Source organism: Ictalurus furcatus, chromosome 21, assembly GCF_023375685.1.
Source record: "Ictalurus furcatus strain D&B chromosome 21, Billie_1.0, whole genome shotgun sequence".
Taxonomy (NCBI): domain Eukaryota; kingdom Metazoa; phylum Chordata; class Actinopteri; order Siluriformes; family Ictaluridae; genus Ictalurus; species Ictalurus furcatus.
This window is the reverse complement of record NC_071275.1, coordinates 135,115-155,745: the sequence shown is the minus strand read 5'-3', so window position 1 is coordinate 155,745 and position 20,631 is coordinate 135,115. Positions and strand designations below refer to the sequence as shown.

The 20,631-nt window shown below is 39.1% G+C and overlaps 1 protein-coding gene across 1 annotated transcript; it reads left to right on the top strand.

The window, feature by feature from the left end:
• Positions 1–676: 676 nt before the first annotated feature.
• lmod1b (leiomodin 1b (smooth muscle)) lies at positions 677–18,929 on the top strand. The gene is made up of 3 exons (XM_053653288.1): positions 677–1,374; positions 16,051–17,838; positions 18,078–18,929. Exons 1-3 carry the CDS (start codon positions 1,108–1,110, stop codon positions 18,102–18,104), a joined length of 2,082 nt encoding a protein of 693 aa, XP_053509263.1. The 5' UTR covers positions 677–1,107; the 3' UTR covers positions 18,105–18,929.
• The last annotated feature ends 1,702 nt before the right edge of the window (positions 18,930–20,631 follow it).

The following is a 20,631-nucleotide window of genomic DNA, read 5'->3' as shown; positions in this document are numbered from 1 at the left end:
GATTTTCTGGTAGAGAGCAGAATTCATGTTTCCCTCATTTATTGCAAGTTGCCTAAGCCCTGAAGCAGCAAAGCATCCCCACACCATCACACTTAAGAGAGTGCTAAGCATCCCCACACCATCACACTTCCACCTCCATGCTTGACTGTAGGTATGATGTTCTTTTTGTGGAATTCTTTGTTTGGTTTACACCAGATGTAACAGGACTCCTGTCTTCCAAACAGTTCCAACATCAGATGATTGTGTTTTACCCAGTGGAATTTAGTTGATCTATATTCTACAGGTTTCCATGGGTTTCAATGGATCTTTCAACAAGAATAATGATCCAAGACATATATACAGCACAGAAATGGCTGTAGGAACACAGAAACTGTTTTTGCAAATCACAGTCTCCAGAAGCTTGTACTGTAATCTGAGTTGAAGAGGGCAGTCCACATGCAGAAGTCTAGAAATAAAAGGAATTTAAACTGTTCTGCATGAAGGAGTGTCTACAAGATCCCTATACAAATGAAGAGATTTAGTCCTGTACTTTTCTGCAGGATAGCAGGTCTATTAATAATAGGAATGCCGAAAATCGTTTCTTATACTAATAAAGAAACACTTTTATGTGTAAAATATTATTAAAATAAAATTCTAGGCTACAGCATCTCCATACATTTAAGCTCAAAATAGGTTATCACTGATTCTTTCACTCTGTTTCATGAAGGGTGGCAATCATTCTTGTGGTTTTTATTAGTTTACTTACTTCATCATAACATAAGAAATGCTGTCGCTCTTCATCACAAGTAGGCAGGAGTATGTTTGTATCTGGGATGCCTTGGAGCTTTAGTAAACCACAAAACTCGCTGTTGCCTTTAAAGGAGTGTGTACTGGCGACTAAATATGGGCATGGGTTTGGAATGGATTTCATGGAATTTCCAAGTAGCACACAGCAGTGATAGTGCATCACAGTGCAGAAAGTACAGAGTCCACTTCACTTCAGCAGCTTTTTCTTAAACGTTTGGTCTGATTTATGGAAATACACAAGGAGCGACTAACAACTACGGCTATACGGAGACGTACCAAATAACCTTACTCTGTCTATTCTGCATTTTTCTAACGTTCATCATGTCTAGGAGAAAAGTGAGGGGACTCACACGTACCGGGCGTCAGGTAAGCGAGGATCCGGATCTCGACAACTTGCTGTCAAACCTGTCGCCTGAAGAGATGGAGGAGCTACAGAAGGAGGTGTCGACAGTGCCCGACCCAGACCCGAGTGAGATTATCATAGTAGACCAAACTGATGTAAAACAAACCATTCCTAATAAAAGAGATTCCACCTTGACTAATCACGGCGAGTTAAAGTCGGGTTTGCAAAGGAACCTCTCCACCGAGGTATGAAAACACTTCCGTTTTAACCTTAACTAGCTTTATCATCTAGTCTTCACATACTTATAGATAGATAGACAGACAGATAGATGTACTCTCTGTCTATCGATCTATCCGTCTATCTATCTATCTATCTATCTGTTTATCTATCCATCTAATATTATAGACCTAGTGTTTTACTTGCAACAATGGTTAAATTGATATTTCTGCATTATGATTTTTTTTCAACTTCTGATAGCTTATATTTGTTTTCTTATCTGTAATGAGAGGAGAATAAATTATCTGGGGAAAAGAATATGCAGCACTAATTGCAGGGTGTGCTGCAAAACTCTGATCTGTGGTGGATCTGAAGCTAGGCTTGATGGGATACTTTGGTTCATTACTACTTCACGCACTGCCTTTTAAGGTTACATCTGCCAAGGCTGCAGGCTTTGCAAGCACACAGACTGTAGCTTACAAATCGAGCCATCATCTGCTTACTAGATTTATGTCTCCACTACAAAATGTTTGTGTAATCTAAACAAACTATCTGATGCTTACTGTACAGCATACTGTATATGTCTGACTTAATGAACAACCTGTAGACTTGTAGTTAGCTGACAGCCAGCACAACTGTACAACTGCACAATTGTAACACACTTGTTTGCTATAAATGCACACATGAACATGCCCGTTTGAAAAGAACAACAAAGTCATAGTCAAAGTAATTTTATTTGTCACATTGACAGTATGCCAGAGACAATTGTAGGGGAGATCTGGGCACAACCTAACAATTTTAGTTTTCTCAAGTTTGTAGAAAAGTACTTAGGGTTCAAAGCATTTTTTCTTTTTTCACTTTAATTTTACAAATGTCTGGTACAAATATTTGATCTTGTTTTATAAATAAAACATACTTTTTCATTATTTAACAGAAAGAAGAGAAGTGAAATGTTTGAAGGTACCCCAAAGGTGGGGCACTCTGAAACACGTGAGGGGTACTTTGTAACATGACCATATGAGAATTTAAAATCCCCCTCTAACAATTTAATCTGATTTAATTAAAAATCATACAAGATAAACTATGATATTATGTCAGTAAAAACATTTCTTAACTTATAAAATCATAAATACATATGAAATAATGTGGCGCATGGTGGCTTAGTGGTTAGCACGTTAGTCTCACACCTCCAGGGTTGATTCCCGCCACGACCCTGTGTGTGCAGAATTGCATGTTCTCGGGGTACTCCGGTTTCCTCCCCCAGTCTAAAGACATGCATGGTAGGCTGATTGGCATGTCCAAAATATCTATAGTGTATGAATGGGTGTGTGAATGTGTATGTGATTGTGCCCTGCGATGGATTGGCACCCTGCCCAGGGTGTACCCCATCTTGTGCCCCACGCTCCCTGGGATCACGCTCCCTGGGATAGTCTCCAGGTTCCCCGTGACCCAGTAGGATAAGCAGAATAGAAAATGGATGGATGGAAATAATGTAAATTTATATACAACAAATTTTACTGCTTGACAATGAACACAGAACAAAGCCAAAGTGAAAACCAACATAATGAACACTGAACACAAAGAGATAACACACACACACACACACACACACACACACACACAGGTACACCCCTGTCTGTCTTTCTTGGCCTGTTCCTCATGCTGCAGTAAATAAAATCATAAAAGGGAATTGTGTGAATTAAAATGGCTAACTGCACAGAATACCATAGTTTCTTGTAATAGTGGTTCAATTTTTATTATTTTTCTGCTCAACTGAGATTCGGACCTGGCTATTCAATTCTGCAGGCTACATGTATATAAGCATTTATACTGAGAGACTGGAGATTAAAATGATACTAAATTTGCCTCAATTTAAATTAACGTCGTTTGAATTTTGGTGTGATTTTTTCTTTTACACACATTGTTATTATGGCAGCCAGTAAAGACAGGAGGTTTTGTAATACCAGTGTATGTGGAAATGTGGTGCTCTTGTGCCCCGCTCTCCCCTATATTGAATGCTTGTTGTGAATCTGTGTAAACTCGCTAAGGCACAGAAGAGAATACTCAAACTTTCTTTAAAAAAAGTGACCAGACAATTTTTTCAATAAATACAAATAGAACAAACACAATACAATATTGGAATGTGGCTGGGTGCGATGTTTATTTAAAGAGCAGCAGAGAATAAAGGGAGTGGTAAATATCCTATAATTTGTAAACAACAACAACAGTGGGATTCCCAGTTGTGCACTGTGCTTCTGTTTGCATATTTGTGAGAAACTATAGGTGCGGAGTATAATTCTAACACTGTTATACATTAATCTGAGACTGGTAAAAGTAGCGACAGGACGCAGCTGACAGAGAAAAGACGCACATACTAATTTTTGCTCGCTTAAAGTGATTCACTCAAAATGTAACATTCTGTCATCAATTACTCACCCTCATATTTTTCCAATTAATAACAATTTCATAAAGCAATACGAATGGTTTGTGTGCAAAAAAAAAAAAGTATTTATTCACAAAATATCTTCACTTCCGCATAGATCTCTGACACGGCTTCACGAGAGAACCGCGACGCATGCGTGTTGTGGTGATGCGAGAGTGGAAAAAATGCAAGTCCTCCTCTATGTCGAAATCTGCAGACATCTTTGTTACAAAGATTGTTCTACAGATGGTACTCAACCAGAATAAACCTTTTGCTGCAACATGCATTTGCGGCTCTTGACCGCTAAGTGGCGCTATAACCACAGATTTTCAAAAGAACGTGTCAGCTCATTTTTGCAGGTACTGTAGCAGTCAACCGTGCCTTGACAATGGGCTAGATTTGAGGGTTGTAATCAGTGGAGAATACAAGAAAAACACAATCTGTAAAAACAAATCATATTAACAAAACCAACTTTAGCACTTAAAAAACCCATGTAAGCATTTCTTGTTTAGAATGAATTCAAACTTAATAGTAAATGTCAAGACTGTGTTCTGTGCTTACTTTTACAAGTACTGTATAATGTACTACTACCATATTTTATTTTTTATTAAAATTTAGAAAGATGTGCATCATTAGTTATATAATTATATCTTGTATTATTTTGTCCTTGCAATAAAAGAAGAACAGTAGAAAAGGTGGATTAGTCTGCATGGGAGCATTAAAAGTGGTAGCCTAGTTGTCTAATACCCTACATTAATTATAGGCTTTATGTCAAATGTTGTGACTACATTATTTAATATTTGTCACAAATACAAATGTTTGAAATGTACTTTTAATCATTTGAAATGTTGCAAGCAATAGGTGATTTGTTATTCATTATCTATCCTTTTTATTACTAGTAGGTGTATTGTTAATTGAAAATTTAAATAAAAACCATTCTTTGTGATGCTTAGAAATAAGAAACAGTAGACACGCATTTGGTTTAATAAATAACATTACAATAAATTTGCTACGTTCCAGTTGAGCCTCTGTTGCAGTATAAAAAGAAAGCTGTGTGTGTGTGTGTGCGTGCGTGCGTGCGTGTGTGTGTGTGTGTGTGTTGTGTCAGCCTCATACATTTAGTGTGGTCTTGTACAAAAAGAGAAAATATTTATATATAATAAAGAAATTTTGTTAACTTGAGGTGTAGAATGTGTAAAGATTGTGAAGTCCAAATATCAGATGGTACAAAATAAAGGTGTGTGTGTGTGTGTGTGTGTGTGTGTGTGTGTGTGTGAGAGAGAGAGAGAGACATTCAAGTGGTTACTGAAAGGGACACTTATGATATATAAAATAATCACACTGTAAAACATTTCAAGCTGGTTAAACTTAGAAACAAAAAGTCACATACTGCCTTAAAAATGTGAGTAAACTCAACTTGAAGATAACATTTGTTTCAACTCAAAAAGTTACGTTTGAGAAGTTGTTTAACTAATGATCATTTGTTGTTTCAACTTGATAGTCTGAGTTTAAACAACTTACTATGTTACATTATCAATTCAAGAAAACTCACTTTACCTTGTAAAATAAGTGAGGCAAATAGAAATGGAATGAGTGAGGGAGATCTGAAGGAGAGAGTGATAAGGATGGATAGGTCATGTCCAATGGCACAAAATAACATAGTTGCTTGTCTCTAAGACCTATTTTGAACAGTGTCAAGTAACTAAAGTGTGCTCCAAAGCTTCAGAAGTGCCAACATTCAAACTTGCTTTCAGAACAAGTCTATACTATTATTCAACATTTGGTCCATACATTACTTTCTCTGTGGAAACAATGTTCAACACAATGGTTTCCTTGCAGTTAAGGCTTGAGATCAGTCTATAAACAATACATCAGCAGTTTGTTTCTAAGTCCATGTATCATAGCGGAACAGTGGTCGGGTTTTATCTTCAGGATCTGCAGGAATTCAAATGAGTACTTCATATTGCGAGGGTACTCCAGATTAAAGCAGTAGATGTTGCCCATTAGCACTCTGAGGTCATGAAAAACATGAAGAACCACCACGGCCACATTGGAGATTTCAAGAGGAAAAGCATCATGCGGGACATCTTCATGTTCAATCATGCATTCCCTTCATGATGACATCCATGGTTTCACCATGAACCTAAAACAAATGGACAGATTTAGTCCTAATTTACATTGGATGTAATTCTATGGACAGATTTAGATCAAATAACATGCTATACAGTTAAATTATCATATTATTAGTCAATAATTGTTTTTATTAAAGATCAAAGGTGCTGAGTGGCAGGCTACAAGCATGGAGAGGAAAGTTAAATCTAAATAAATAAATAAATAAATAAAGATCAGAAGGGGTTGAAAATTGTAGCAGTATAACCAATTACACCAGATAATCAGACATGTATTTATTGTGAATAATCATATTACTGCTGAAGCACAGTTCAAATCAGACATACAAAATCTCAAACACTCAGCAGATCATCACCATGTTCGTTTACTTAAAAGTAAAACTTGCCCCAAAGCCCTACAATACACTACAAATTAACTTGTTCTCTCTTACGTTTATGGTTAAAAAGTAAGCGAAGACTGTTTGCACATGCCTGCCTGCACATGTCCATGATTAATTAGCCTTAACTGTGTAGCTAACTAGCCAGCTGGCACTTAGCTAACCCAGCTAACACGAGCTGGCAAACAAACATTTTAGTCAAAGGCAAACAATGTTTTTTCCCCACTCCAATAACGTTATACGCATTTATAATCTAAATAATCAAAATAATCTACGCACCCACCAACTAAAATGTCTGATATGGAGCCCAGTGGTGTATTAAACTATTTTAGCAATTGAGGCTTTGATAAACACACTGAATTAGCAAGGAAAAAACATTCGCAGGGCATGGTCAATGTACTGAATTTTTCCTTTTCACCACACAAGAAAGTGGCAACGTTATTACATTTTAATAACACAAATAGACTCTATGCAAAGTAAAATCTCTAGTAAAATCTCAGCCAGTGACTTTACTTCCACATAGCACGTTCCTATAGTGACGTGTATTAGCAGCAAAACTCTTTCATATGATTCATTTTACAATGATTAAACTATTAAACTTGTGATGACAATTGTGGCTATAGCACTGGCAAAGTCCTTATAAGCCTCTGCCACTTGGAGGACTGAGAGGTCAGGCAGCTCACTGGTGATACCCTTGTAAATGAAAAAAAAGTATTAAGAATTTTTTTTTTTTAAATCCTTAGTGTTGTCTAATCTTTCATATTTTTCATTTTAAACTATATTCATGTTCTTTAGTACGAGTTGAAATATTTGACATTATTTTATGTAGGGATGCACTGAAATTAAAATTCTTGGCTGAAGCCTAATTGCCTATATTAAATAGTCAAAATGTGCTTTTTACTATTTTGTCTTGCTTTTCAAAGAAAAAAAATCAATTACAAAAACTACAATTTTGAAATATTGATTTAACACTGAACATTTTTTTTTCATTCCAGCAGGCATAGGCTACCAACAAGGCACAATATAACTTTAAATACATAAATTAGTAAAATAAAAATATTTTTATGTGGTCATCTTTGAGCCCATATCTTTTGAGGTATTATATTGGGGATATATACCGCTCGCGTCCCTATACACCTCGCGGAGTATTATAGTAGATATAGTATAGTTAGATACATTGTTAATGTTATGTTCCTTGATAGATTTAGTTAGTTTAAACTATAGATTAGTTCATTTAGTCCCCACAGGTTTTTCTGCTCCCAGTCCATAGTACTAGTTCATGTTTCTTGTTTTGTGTTTTGACCCTGTTTTCTGTGACCGCAACTTTGATTCCTGCTTTGCCCCGTTTATGCCTGTTTGCCGCTCGCCCGACCCTTTGCCTGTCTTGACTACGTTTTTTTGGATTATGATTTGGATTTGTCTGCCTGCCCTTAAATAAATACGTCTTTACCTGCTTCCATGCTCTACTCCCTTACGTCTCGCGACGTGACAGAATACTCTGCGAGCTGAACAGGGACGCGAGCATTATATATCCCGAATATAATCAGCGCTAAGCGCTGGCAGCTGAAAACAATAAAGCCACACCCCCGAAAAACAACCAATGACAAAACAGGGAGGAGACAGAACAGAAACAAAACAAACGCATGTGTCCACAGTAAACAGTGTCACGATTGTCAACATCTGAAGAGCATGCGCTCGCTGAGCACTCGTGCACGTAGCTCGTGCATGTGCACGCCCCCTCATCTCTCCTCATCGTGACATTCGCGCATATCACTCTGGTTGCTAGGCTACTTGGTCACGTCATCAACACGTCATTGTTCGGTCAAATTTATTCGGCCTTTTCAGTTATTCGGCCGAACACCGAAAGTGCTTTTTTTTGCTATTTTCGGCCGAATAATTTTGGTTGCCGAACATTCAGTGCATCCCTAATTTCATGGTGTCTTTTATATAGTTAAAAATGCCCTCATAATGCTCTCAAATGCCTCTGAAAACCAATTCCCGGCAAATATTGCTCCTTAAAAAGTGATAGTAGGAGAGTCCATTTTTTATCACCAGGGCTGATCTCATACATTAAGTCTTTTGGAAATTATGAGTTCAGAAAAAAAGTGGCATTTATATAAAATACTACATTGAAGAATTTTCAGTGTCCTACCTTAACCCCTCAGCAGGACCACCATTTTATTGACAGGACCTGGTTTGACTCCCTAGGAATACCCAGGGGTCATATTATTATTATTATTATTATTATTATTAATAATAATAATAATAATAATAATAACAACAACAACAACAACAACAACAACAACAACAATAATAATAATAATAATAATAATAATAATAATAATAATAATTCAACAAGAATTTGGAATACTTAATTATAGTAAAATATTTTCCCCTCGGAAAGTCCCTACTCCTGGTATTTGGTATTTTTTCAAAGTTCAGGAACTTTGGGGGGGGTAGGACTTGGGCACTGAATATGATGATTGGTTGAGTGCACACAGCATTTGATTTTAACCACATTTTAAAAAGTCTGTTGTGGTGCATACAGTAACAGTTGTTTATTGTAATTCGAATCAACACATTGGAGTTTCTTAAAAAATACGACTGATGGAACAGTGACAAGGTTAAGGCCTTATTAAGTATTTATGAAGAGGAGGAAATACAGCGGGAACTGGAAGTGGCGACCCACAACGAAAACATATACTTAAAAATATCAAGTCGGTTAAGCAATCTGGGCGTTGTTCACACAGGAAAAAAGTGCAGAGAAAAGCTCAAGAAATTAAAACAGGACTACAAGAAAATTAAGGATCACAATAACAGGAGCAATTCCAACCGGTGGACCAACAAGTGCTTTTTCATCGGACTGGTTTTCCTAATCTTCACGGTACTTTAGACCGTGATGGAAACACAGACAACAAAGGTCTGGAGGAACCAAATGGTCCCTTGAAAAAAGTTCCTGGGATTAATTGTTCTAATTTGGCAATTTTGGTGGAAACACGGCTGTGGTTGGAAATATGGTTGCACAGTGCTTTCCCAGCAACACAGGAACAACTGCTCTGAGACAGGATTACAGGACGAGCGTCCTTTAATAGAAACTTTGAAGATAATTACATTAAATTAACAATGGCAGGAATTAGGAATTCATATCATATGTAAACAAATTTTAAACATACTGTAATTAGAACTATCACTAAATTTTTTAATTGAAGCACTTATGAACCCATTTACTGACCATGCCTGTCTTTGTACAGCTGTAGAACCCACAAAAAAACTTGTTTAAAACATGCATTTCATTCAGATTTCGTCTGTATTTTGTGTCCTCCTACACTCAATCTACGGGGCTTCTCTGACTTCCGCATCAACCTGAAACATGTTGCCCTCAAGCTGATCTCCCCTGTCACCTGATCCTTAATGGAAACCAAAAAATTACTCATAGTCAGTAACATGTATTTAATTAGATAAATAAATACAAATAATGTCTTCACATGAACCAGGAGACAGAGCAACGTCCTCAATGGAGCAGGAAAGCGGCGCGTTGTCCTCCTTCGACTCTGCAGGCTGAACTTGGTTGGCTGTGTCAACAGACTCGGGCGTGAGCAGAACTTGGTTGTCCAAGTCAGCAGACTCGGGCGTGAGTAGAACTTGGTTGTCTGTGTCAGCAGACTCGGGCATGATCGGAACGTGGTTGTTCCTGACTTCAGCTTCAGGCGTGAGCAGAACCTGGTTGGTCGTAACGTTGTCTTCAGGCGCGAGCAGAACTTGGTTGGTCGTGACGTCGGTTTCAGGCATGAGGAGAACTTGGTTGGTAGTATCAACAGACTCTGGCGTGAGCATAACTTGGTTGGTCGTGACGTCGACTTCAGGCGTGAGCAGAACCTGGTTGGTCGTGACGTCGGTTTCAGGCGAGAGGAGAACCTGTTGGTTGTGACGTCGACTTCAGGCGTGAGCAGAACCAGGTTGGTCATGACGTCGGTTTCAGGCATGAGGAGATCTTGGCTGGTCGTGATGTCGGTTTCAGACTAGAACTTGGCGTGAGAGGTCGCCTTGTCGACCTCAGAGAGGAACGTGTCTTGGCTGGTCGTGGCATTGGTTTCAGACTGGAACTTGGCATTGGAGGTCGCCTCGTCATCTCAGAGAGGAACGTGTCTTGGGAGGTCGCCTCATCGACCTCAGACAGGAACGTGTCTTGGGAGGTCGCCTCGTCAACCTCAGACAGGAACGTGTCTTGGGAGGTCGCCTTGTTGACCTCAGACAGGAATGTGTCTTGGGAGGTTGCCTTGTCGACAGACAGGGACGTGTCTTTGGAGGTCGCCTCATCAACCTCTGACAGGTACTTGACTTGGGAGGCCATCTCTTTGACCTCGGACAGAAACTTGGCTTGGGAGGCCGTCTCTTCGACCTTGGACAGATACTTGGCTTGAGAGGTCATCTCTTCGACCTCGGACAGGAACTTGGCTTGAGAGGTTGTCTCTTCGACCTCCGACAGGAACTTGGCTTGGGAGGTCATCTCTTCGACCTCGGACAGGAACTTGGCTTGAGAGGTCGTCTCTTCAACCTCAGACTTGAACTTGGCTTGAGAGGTTGTCTCTTCAACCTCGGACAGGAACTTGGTTTGAGAGGTCACCTCGTTGACCTCTGGCTGGAGCTCGGCTGCTGAGACCACATAGTTGGTCTTAGGCAGGAGCTTTGGGGAGGAGGTCACCCAGTTTGCCTGCTCATAATAGGTAGTGAACGCCATGACAGGTTTATATATGAGGCAGGCCTTCCCCAAACACTCTTCCAGGTTGGGGGCATACTCTGGACTCCCAAACACCTTCATTAATAGTCCCACAAACTGAGTTACATTGTACAGATCTTTGGAATCTGTACGGGCCAGACACTCTGCCCACTGGCGGACTTAATCTAATGTATACAGTGAGGGAAAAAAGTATTTGATCCCCTGCTGATTTTCTACGTTTGCCCACTGACAAAGAAATGATCAGTCTATAATTTTAATGGTAGATTTATTTGAACAGTGAGAGACAGAATAACAACAAAAAAATCCAGAAAAACGCATGTCAAAAATGTTATAAATTGATTTGCATTTTAATGAGGGAAATAAGTATTTGACCCCTCTGCAAAACATGACTTAATACTTTGCGGCAAAACCCTTGTTGGCAATCACAGAGGTCAGACGTTTCTTGTAGTTGGCCACCAGGTTTGCACACATCTCAGGAAGGATTTTGTCTCACTCCTCTTTGCAGATCTTCTCCAAGTCATTAAGGTTTCGAGGCTGACGTTTGGCAACTCGAACCTTCAGCTCCCTCCACAGATTTTCTATGGGATTAAGGTCTGGAGACTGGCTAGGCCACTCCAGGACCTTAATGTGCTTCTTCTTGAGCCACTCCTTTGTTGCCTTGACCGTGTGTTTTGGGTCATTGTCATGCTGGAATACCCATCCACGACCCATTTTCAATGCCCTGGCTGAGGGAAGGAGGTTCTCACCCAAGATTTGACGGTACATGGCCCCGTCCATCGTCCCTTTGATGCGGTGAAGTTGTCCTGTCCCCTTAGCAGAAAAACACCCCCAAAGCTTAATGTTTCCACTTCCATGTTTGACGGTGGGGATGGTGTTCTTGGGGTCAAAGGCAGCATTCCTCCTCCTCCAAACACGGCGAGTTGAGTTGATGCCAAAGAGCTCCATTTTGGTCTCATCTGTCCACAACACTTTCACCCAGTTGTCCTCTGAATCATTCAGATGTTCATTGGCAAACTTCAGCGGGCATGTATATGTGCTTTCTTGAGCAGGGGGATCTTGCGGGCGCTGCAGGATTTCAGTCCTTCACGGCATAGTGTGTTATCAATTGTTTTCTTGGTAACTATGGTCCCAGCTGCCTTGAGATCATTGACAAGATCCTCCTGTGTAGTTCTGGGCTGATTCCTCACTGTTCTCATGATCATTGCAACTCCACGAGGTGAGATCTTGCATGGAGCCCCAGGCCGAGGGAGATCGACAGTTCTTTTGTGCTTCTTCCATTTGCGAATAATCGCACCAACTGTTGTCACCTTCTCACCAAGCTGCTTGGCAATGGTCTTGTAGCCCATTCCAGACTTGTGTAGGTCTACAATCTTGTCCCTGACATCCTTGGAGAGCTCTTTGGTCTTGGCCATGGTGGAGAGTTTGGAATCTGATCGATTGATTGCTTCTGTGGACAGGTGTCTTTTATACAGGTAACAAGCTGAGATTAGGAGCACTCCCTTTAAGAGTGTGCTCCTAATCTCAGCTCATTACCTGTATAAAAGACACCTGGGAGCCAGAAATCTTTCTACTTGAGAGGGGGTCAAATACTTATTTCCCTCATTAAAATGCAAATCAATTTATAACATTTTTGACATGCGTTTTTCTGGATTTTTTTGTTGTTATTCTGTCTCTCACTGTTCAAATAAATCTACCATTAAAATTATAGACTGATCATTTCTTTGTCAGTGGGCAAACGTACAAAATCAGCAGGGGATCAAATACTTCTTTCCCTCACTGTATATATATATATATATATATATATATATATATATATATATATATATATATATATATATGTATACACATATAAATGAGTGTGTGTGTGTGTGTGTGTCCTCATTTGTAAGTTGCTTTGGATAAAATTGTCTGCTATATGAATAAATGTAAATGTGCGTGTGTGTGTACCCAGTCTAGGTTGAGCCGCATAGAGTAACCAGCTTGCGGTTCAAAGGGAAAGACCTCTAAATAAGGGAAGCCAGGAATGACAGAAACAGATTTCGATGAAGTTGTGGTATATTGTACAATGTACATAGAACACAACACCAGGTGTATCTTCAGGGTGGGCCAATGCCAAAATAATAAACAAAAGAACTCTTGGTTTAGAGAGCTTTTTTACTGAAAAGACAAACAAAAATACAAAATGTACTTCCCTCACTCCCTAATCCCAAAAACAGAGACAAAAAGGACCCCACTCCCAACAAAAATGGCAGCCACACTCCTACTGCCGGTAAACGAAGTGAAAAATATATACAGTGGTGAATATGTACACTTAAACATGTACAGGGACAAGCAAATTCACAGTCAGAACCAGGCAAAAGTCAAAACCAAAACAGAACTTAGAACAAAGAATACTTATAGCCACAAGGTCAAGCAACATGAACCAAACACAATCTCCTAACCCCAAATCACCCGTAACCACCTCCAACAGCCTCCTTTTCACTTCTACTCTTCCTCTTTAAATATGGTCACGTTTTAGTGGTGTCATCGTGGGAGGTGGGAGCAAAGCAGGCTAGGGAAGGCTGGAAACTCTGGGATGAAGTTTGGACCTGCACACAAACATGGCACAATACACACAAAACAAGACTTCCCATCCCAAAGATTAGCAGGTTTTAACAATGTGTGTATAAAATTTGGGCCTTTATTACATAGAGAACCAAAAAGGACCATTAAATTTTGTAACCACTAGGGATGTCACAAGAACCGATACTTCGGTACTAAGTCGGTACCAACATTCTTAAAAGGTGACGGTACTTGTTGTTCTGCAGTAGCGTAGGTTACGTTGGTAATGAAGGTACTGATGTTGCAATTCTTCCGGAACTGAAGGTGGCAGCAAATACGCATAAGTGTTTTAGTCGGTCAACAAGTGGTGAAGAAGAAGAAGAAGAAGGTCTACAAGCACACTGGAAAAACTACAGAAATGGCGACAAATTTAGTTCTGCCCCGCCTTGTTGAGAGGAAAGGTGGTATGGAATATGGAAATACTTCGCATTCGAGGCGGATGACAACAAACATATAATTGATGCTCTGAAGCATCAATGCAGACCATCGGTGCAACCGATGCTATCGTTCATTTCAAACAAAGCAAGGAAACACCTGGAATTTGGTGAAGCACCAGAAAGACAGTCCTATATTATGTTTGTTTGAGACAGCTGGCATTGTAGCCATGAATCCAGCTAACGTTATGCTCCATGTAATGTTTGCGGTAGACAGTATTTGTTAACGACGCTAATGCATTGCAATGTTATAAACTACCTCCTAATGGTCCACCATGCATCGCCATTCAGCCCATGTCCTGTCAGCAACATGTAGCCTAATGTCACTAATAATTATTCAAATGTTCATGCTTTTAATAAATCTTTTTGGCCTGCCACCATATCAGTGAATTTAAACTAATGCTTGCATTCAGAGTATAAGGTGTGTGTGTGTGCGTGTGTGTGTGTGTGTGTGTGTGTGTGTGTGCGCATGCGCGCTTAGGGATGCACCTTAGCACTTGTAGCCTCTACGAGTTAACAAGTTAATAAAATGACCACTTTATTAGTCACTGTCAGACAGTGTTTGATAAAATAACCCTCTCTCTCTCTCTATTTTTGCCAGTATCAGCCAGAGTAGGATGTCCTCCAGGAGAGTTTTTAATTTTATTTTTTAAATTCTATTTTTATACCACACTGTGGTATCGACTTTGGTATCGAGTGTCATGTACTTGGTTTCGGTACCGACTACTAGATTTTTGGTATCATGACATCCCTAGTGACCACCTAGTGACCACCCACCCCCAACAAATGGTTTGGTCCCCACAATGTTCAAGATGTGGTTACAGCCTTGTAAGAATTACATGGTGTTAAAATTAAGGTGAGACACACAGTCATTTCTGTGCATACTGGGCAATTTTCAGATTTAGGTATATTTAGGTCTTATTTAACATTAAAACCATAAAAATGACACAAGTTCACATTAAAATGTTTATTTATAGGTATTTGGTGTTCTCATGTCAATTTCCCCGAACTTTGTCATAAGTTAGCATTTTTCAGCCAGATATATCTCCATGATCACTCTTGAAAACAGCGAGTGTTGGGTATTGTTGGAAAGCTCATTCCCTTTAGCATCATGATAGCTCTAAATATCGCCATTTCCTTTTTAGAGCTCACCAATACTGAGAAACTACAGGCCGACCTAAACAAGGAGACAGAATGTCATTGGCTAAGGAATTTTAAAGTTCATCTCTGGTGATGTGATTCGTCAAAATGCGTCACGTGAAGTGTACCGCGAGCTTACAACAGCGACATCAATACAGTAAAAAGACATAGGGAATACGCCAAAATTCTGGGACTTGTTTAACATCCATCCATCCATCCATCTTCTACTGCTTTATCCTTTTCATGGTCACAGGGAACCTGGAGTCTATCCCAGGGAGCATGGGGCACAAGGCAGGGTACACCCTGGACAGGGTGCCAGTCCATCGCAGGGCACTATCACATACACACTCATTCATTCACTACGGACACTTTAGACACGCCAATCAAGCCGGAGTACCCAGAGGAAACCTTCGCACAGGGAGAACATGCAAACTCCACACACACGGCCCCAGCGGGAATTGAACCCCGGACCCTGGAGGTGTGAGGCAAACGTGCTAACCACTAAGCCACCGTGCGCCCAGACTTGTTTATCAATACGCAAATAAATTGTTAACTTGATAAAGGTTTAAACAAGAAAACAAAAGCTGTGTGTAGATGGCAAGAGATGGCGCAGACGAAATCGGGATACCAAAAGAGGAAAGAAAACATGAAAAATTGGAGAGAGTAAGACAGGGAAGACAGCTAGTCACCCAGTTGTTCAAAAAAAATGATGTTCCTTGTTTTTGTGCTATGATTCTGAAGCTAGCCCGTATGAAACTGTTACAATTAACATAAAATAGAAATTATATGTATAATGTATGTATAATTATATGTAATTGGTTATGCATGAATCCATAAATTTGCCTGGCTATGTTTTCTCATTAGGGTGAGCCCAGAAAGGAAAGTCGGAAACAGGAATATCTCAGAAAAATGGGCCTGAGTCAGGAGACAAACGTTTCCAATAATGACAGCACGGAAGGAGGACGTCAGACTTCCATGTGCAGTGCTCCTGTTAAACAAGAGAAAAATATGGAGGACAGGAACACAAGAGCCACAGATGATTCTAAAGATGCTAGGGAAAGGCGATTCAAGAGGAATGAGGAAAGTGAAAAGAAATGTGAGGTCAATGAGAAAGAACAGAATGATGATTACAAGCTCAAAGATAAACGGGACACAAAAGAAGGCAGCAGCAAGACAAAGGAGTTGATATCCAAGCTTCAAGAAAAAAAAGAGGATTGTAAAGAAAAGGAGAGAAGAGATGAAAGCTGGAAGAGAGAATCAGGAGACAGCAAGACAAGGGAAATGATTTCTAGGTTACAAGGGTTAAAGCAGGAGCAGGAGAAAGAAGAAAAAAGGGAACGAGAAATGAGGGCAGAAATCAGGAACAGACAGGATAGTAAGACCAAAGGTCTTGTTTTCAAGTTAGAGGAAAACCAAAATTTGGTGGTAGAGAGCAAAAAAGAGGAAATCAGTAGGGAAGATGACAAAGAGAAGACAGAAGAACAAGTAGAGTTAGTTAAATTAGTTAACAATGGCAAGGAAAAAGAAATTATTCTGAAGGATGCTAGTAAAAATATTGATTGTATAGATCACGAGATTGAGAAAGAGAAGAGGGATAAGGATATTAATCAAGTGAAGGAAGTATCAAAAATGAGTTCTGTTGACATTGGAAAAAAGAAACCAAGAGTACAAAATGAGATCCAAAATGAAGCACCTGAATCCAACAAAGAAGCAAAGGCTGGAAATTGTGTGGTAGAAAATAATTCAAAAACCATGACTAAAGAAGAAAAGGAAGAAGAAGAGTCTGCTAGCATGTTTGCTGAAGATCTAGAGAGACTACGCAGCAATGACCCCAGAATGACCGAGGTCAATGTCAACAATTCAGAAGTCATCAAGGTCAAAACCCTCATTCAGTTTGCTGAAGCACTAAATAACAACACACATGTCAAGACATTTGCCCTTGCTAACTGCCGCGCAGATGACCATGTGGCCTATGCTATTGCAAGCATGTTATGCAGCAACAAAATCATCACTAGCATCAACTTGGATTCTAATCTTCTCACCAGCAAGGGCATCATGGCACTCGTCCAAGCCCTCCAGTACAACAGCTCCCTAACTGAGCTTCGGTTCCATAATCAGCGGCATATCTGTGGAGGCAAGACAGAAATGGAGATGACAAAGATTTTGAAGGAAAACACAACTCTACTCAAACTGGGTTACCACTTTGAGTTGGCTGGCCCACGTATGACCATGACCAACATCCTCAGTCGTAACATGGACCGGCAGAGGCAGAGAAGGTTGCAGGAGCAGAAACAGGCCACAGCCCATAGAAATGAAGACAAGACAGTCTCACTGAAGGTCCCACAACTTGGTTTCAGCAAAGGTTCCCCAAGAAACTCACCAAAGCCATCTCCCACTCCATCTCCTGTACCATCCCCTAAGTTGATTCCAAAAGCCTTTAAAGGACCTGGTGGTCCTCCACCCCCACCACCTGGGGGATTACCACCACCACCACCACCTCCAATTCTAGATGGCGAATTCCTAAAGAGTTCTCTGACCCCTATGTCACAGAGAAAGCATGAGGACAGGACTGGAGGCCGAGGTGGAGGTCTAAATTCAAGGGATCAACTTCTAGCCTCTATAAGGGATGCCAATATTAAACAGTTAAAAAAGGCAAGAAATAGTTTCTCATCATTTGAAACCATTTTAAACTCATGCGAGTCAGAAAAATTTATAATGTTAGCATGCATTTAACATGTGTTAAAATATTTTTGCATTGAAGATACATAATTTAAAAACATTGATAATATATCAATCATTAAATGCTTTGTAGCACAGTAGCATTTAATACTTGGAATCCATACTATTAATAAAGCACCTTAATTGAGCATCTTTTTTTTCTTTTCACATAGGTTGCATTACCAAAACTACTGCAGTAATCAGACAGGGAAAAGTTAAATACAAAGTGAAGAACAGGTGGCAGACATCTCACCTTGTGAAGATCACGCCTTGGCATCTTCTACATGGAGTCTACAATGGCCTGTAAGACAGGCAAGGATGTCCGTGATGAATATGGTATAATTCTGTAGGATAAAGCTTCAGCCCAGGATTCTGTCATGAGCTATGGAAAGGAATAGAAGCCTAATACAGATGTGGTGTTCAGAGGTTAAAATTTCAAGTCTGTATTGATATTTGCACTATGTTATGTAATTCATATGGTAAATTGATGAATGTGTGTGATTCAGAATATATGTGTATATATGTATGGAGAACTCTGCAGGCAAGAAAACTGATTCTAATGAAATTAAAATCAATCAGTTGTCTTCTAAATTATTAGAAATTACAAGCTATTGAAAACCCTCATAACCAAATATTTTTGTTAAGTTGTAGCTAACATTTAAACAATATGGAATGTTTAGTGATTTTTTTTTCCCCAAAATATTTTTTCAAAATAGTTTTTAAGCTTTACTGTATTGCTCACAGTTTATCAGTGCACATCACTATAATATTGTATAATACTGCTTACGCTCAATTTATGTTTAAGTAATACATTTCTCAGGATAATTTTTGTTCTTTCCTAGAAAGAAGTACATGATTTTATGTCACTACAAATATTACTTACGACATAATATGTATTCCAATTTTTGATAAATGATCTCATTCTATTCTACATTGGATTTCATTCAGGTGCTGATCCTCTTCAAAATTTAGTATTGTATTAAGTATTGTGCACTGTCACATGTTTGAGTGCCACTTCTCTCACACTTATGATATCAGCTGGGCAGGTGAAAATGTTTTTATTGTATAGTAAATGTTGGCACATCAATGTTTTGTGCTATTTTTATGAATGTATGAATAGAAGTTGTGGATGGTTTCAGTAAGATAAAGCCAAGACAATACAAAAAAATACAATACTATGCTTACATTAGAACAAACTTATAAAAGCATGTTTAAATCTTTTTTATTGACACACAATACAATTGTGACATTTTTGTCTAGTTGACAAAAACTTGTTTGCTTAAAATGGCCATAAAATGTTTTACTTATGTTCCATCCCAGTTTAGGTTTGAAACAATAACAGAAAACTGTGGTGGAAAAATGTGCATGAATAAAGAACATATTGCACAGATTTGGAGATATATTTTCAAAAATATGTTCATGGTAAAGTGTGTCAAGTCAGTCAAGGCCAAAACAAAACAAACCTCCAGAATGACTAAAGGAAGAGAACCTGTCTTACCTATACCAATAAAGAAAATCAACAAATGCTCCCTCCCTCTCTAGCAAAAACACAAACACCCACACCTAGCAAAAATGTCAGCAAAGCCCTTAACTTGGTGACTTGGACAATATACAATATATGACAATACAGAGTATATACAGATATGACAATACACAGTAGAAAGCTTTGGATCATACAACAAGAAGTCAACAATGAGTCACAAATTACACATCACAAACACAAGCAAACGAGCACGAAAGTGTTGTCATTCACTCTGGTGGTACCATAAACGCCATTGCAACAATGAAATGATGTGTCAGGACTCTGGAATTAAGCACAGAGACACACAAGACTTCTGGAGACAACACAGAATCACAGGAAAGCACACAACCAGTAAGTGCAGAGCATAACACTAATAATTGTCTGTTTTCAAACATATGCTAATAAAGTACACGTAGAGGATGAATAAAGTATTCCATGGCTAAATTAATTTTTATGAAAAGAAAACAAGGGCAATGTTTGGAGACTTAAGTGAAGTGACTGGATTTCTACATTAAAATATTTTTTAAAAAATGCAAAGCTGAAAGTAAACAAAGATGGCATCACACTGAAAATGCTATTGGACCTTAGATAATCACAACTTCATTCTCTGATTATTATGAAATATTTCAAAAATGAATAAGCATCTTAATTAAAATGACTCTTCATTACTAATGGTGCTTTTCCTGACTTTTATTCTTCTCTGGCCAAAAGAAACGCACTGCTCTAGTGATTATGTTGCAACTTTGGAAAACTATTTTAATACTTTTCTTACTTTGGTATATAGCAATAATTGAAACATGCATATATTGACAAAAATAATTTCCCATTAAATGTTAGATAACTAAATGTTACAGGTGAAATGTCCCTTCTGTTTGAAATAGAACATTTACATATTGCTGTGATATCCCCCTGACCAATATTAGAGGTGGTGTCAAAAGTATGGCTTGGTTTAAAGCCATTTATCCAGCAGTGAATCTTTTCTTGAAATCTGGAATTGGAGTTGAAAAGCAGCGGGGCAGTTTAGATTCAGTTGTCTCTGACTCACCCTCTGCACCAATGACATGCCTATATTTGGTTATTCTCAAAGGCTACATCTCATTCCTGTCTCCTTTCTAATAAGGCAAACACAGCCTTCTGTTGGTCTGTCCACAGAGAGATGGACAGAGAGAGAGAGAGAGAGAGAGAGAGAGAGAGAGAGAGAGTGA

Bases quoted from the DNA above. Each gene is read 5' to 3' on its own strand.
- lmod1b (XM_053653288.1), top strand. From the start codon at position 1,108: ATGTCTAGGAGAAAAGTGAGGGGACTCACACGTACCGGGCGTCAGGTA. The intron at 1,375-16,050 runs GTATGAAAACAC...TTTTCTCATTAG, and splicing joins AAAGGAACCTCTCCACCGAG to GGTGAGCCCAGAAAGGAAAG. The intron at 17,839-18,077 runs GCAAGAAATAGT...CTTTTCACATAG, and splicing joins ATATTAAACAGTTAAAAAAG to GTTGCATTACCAAAACTACT.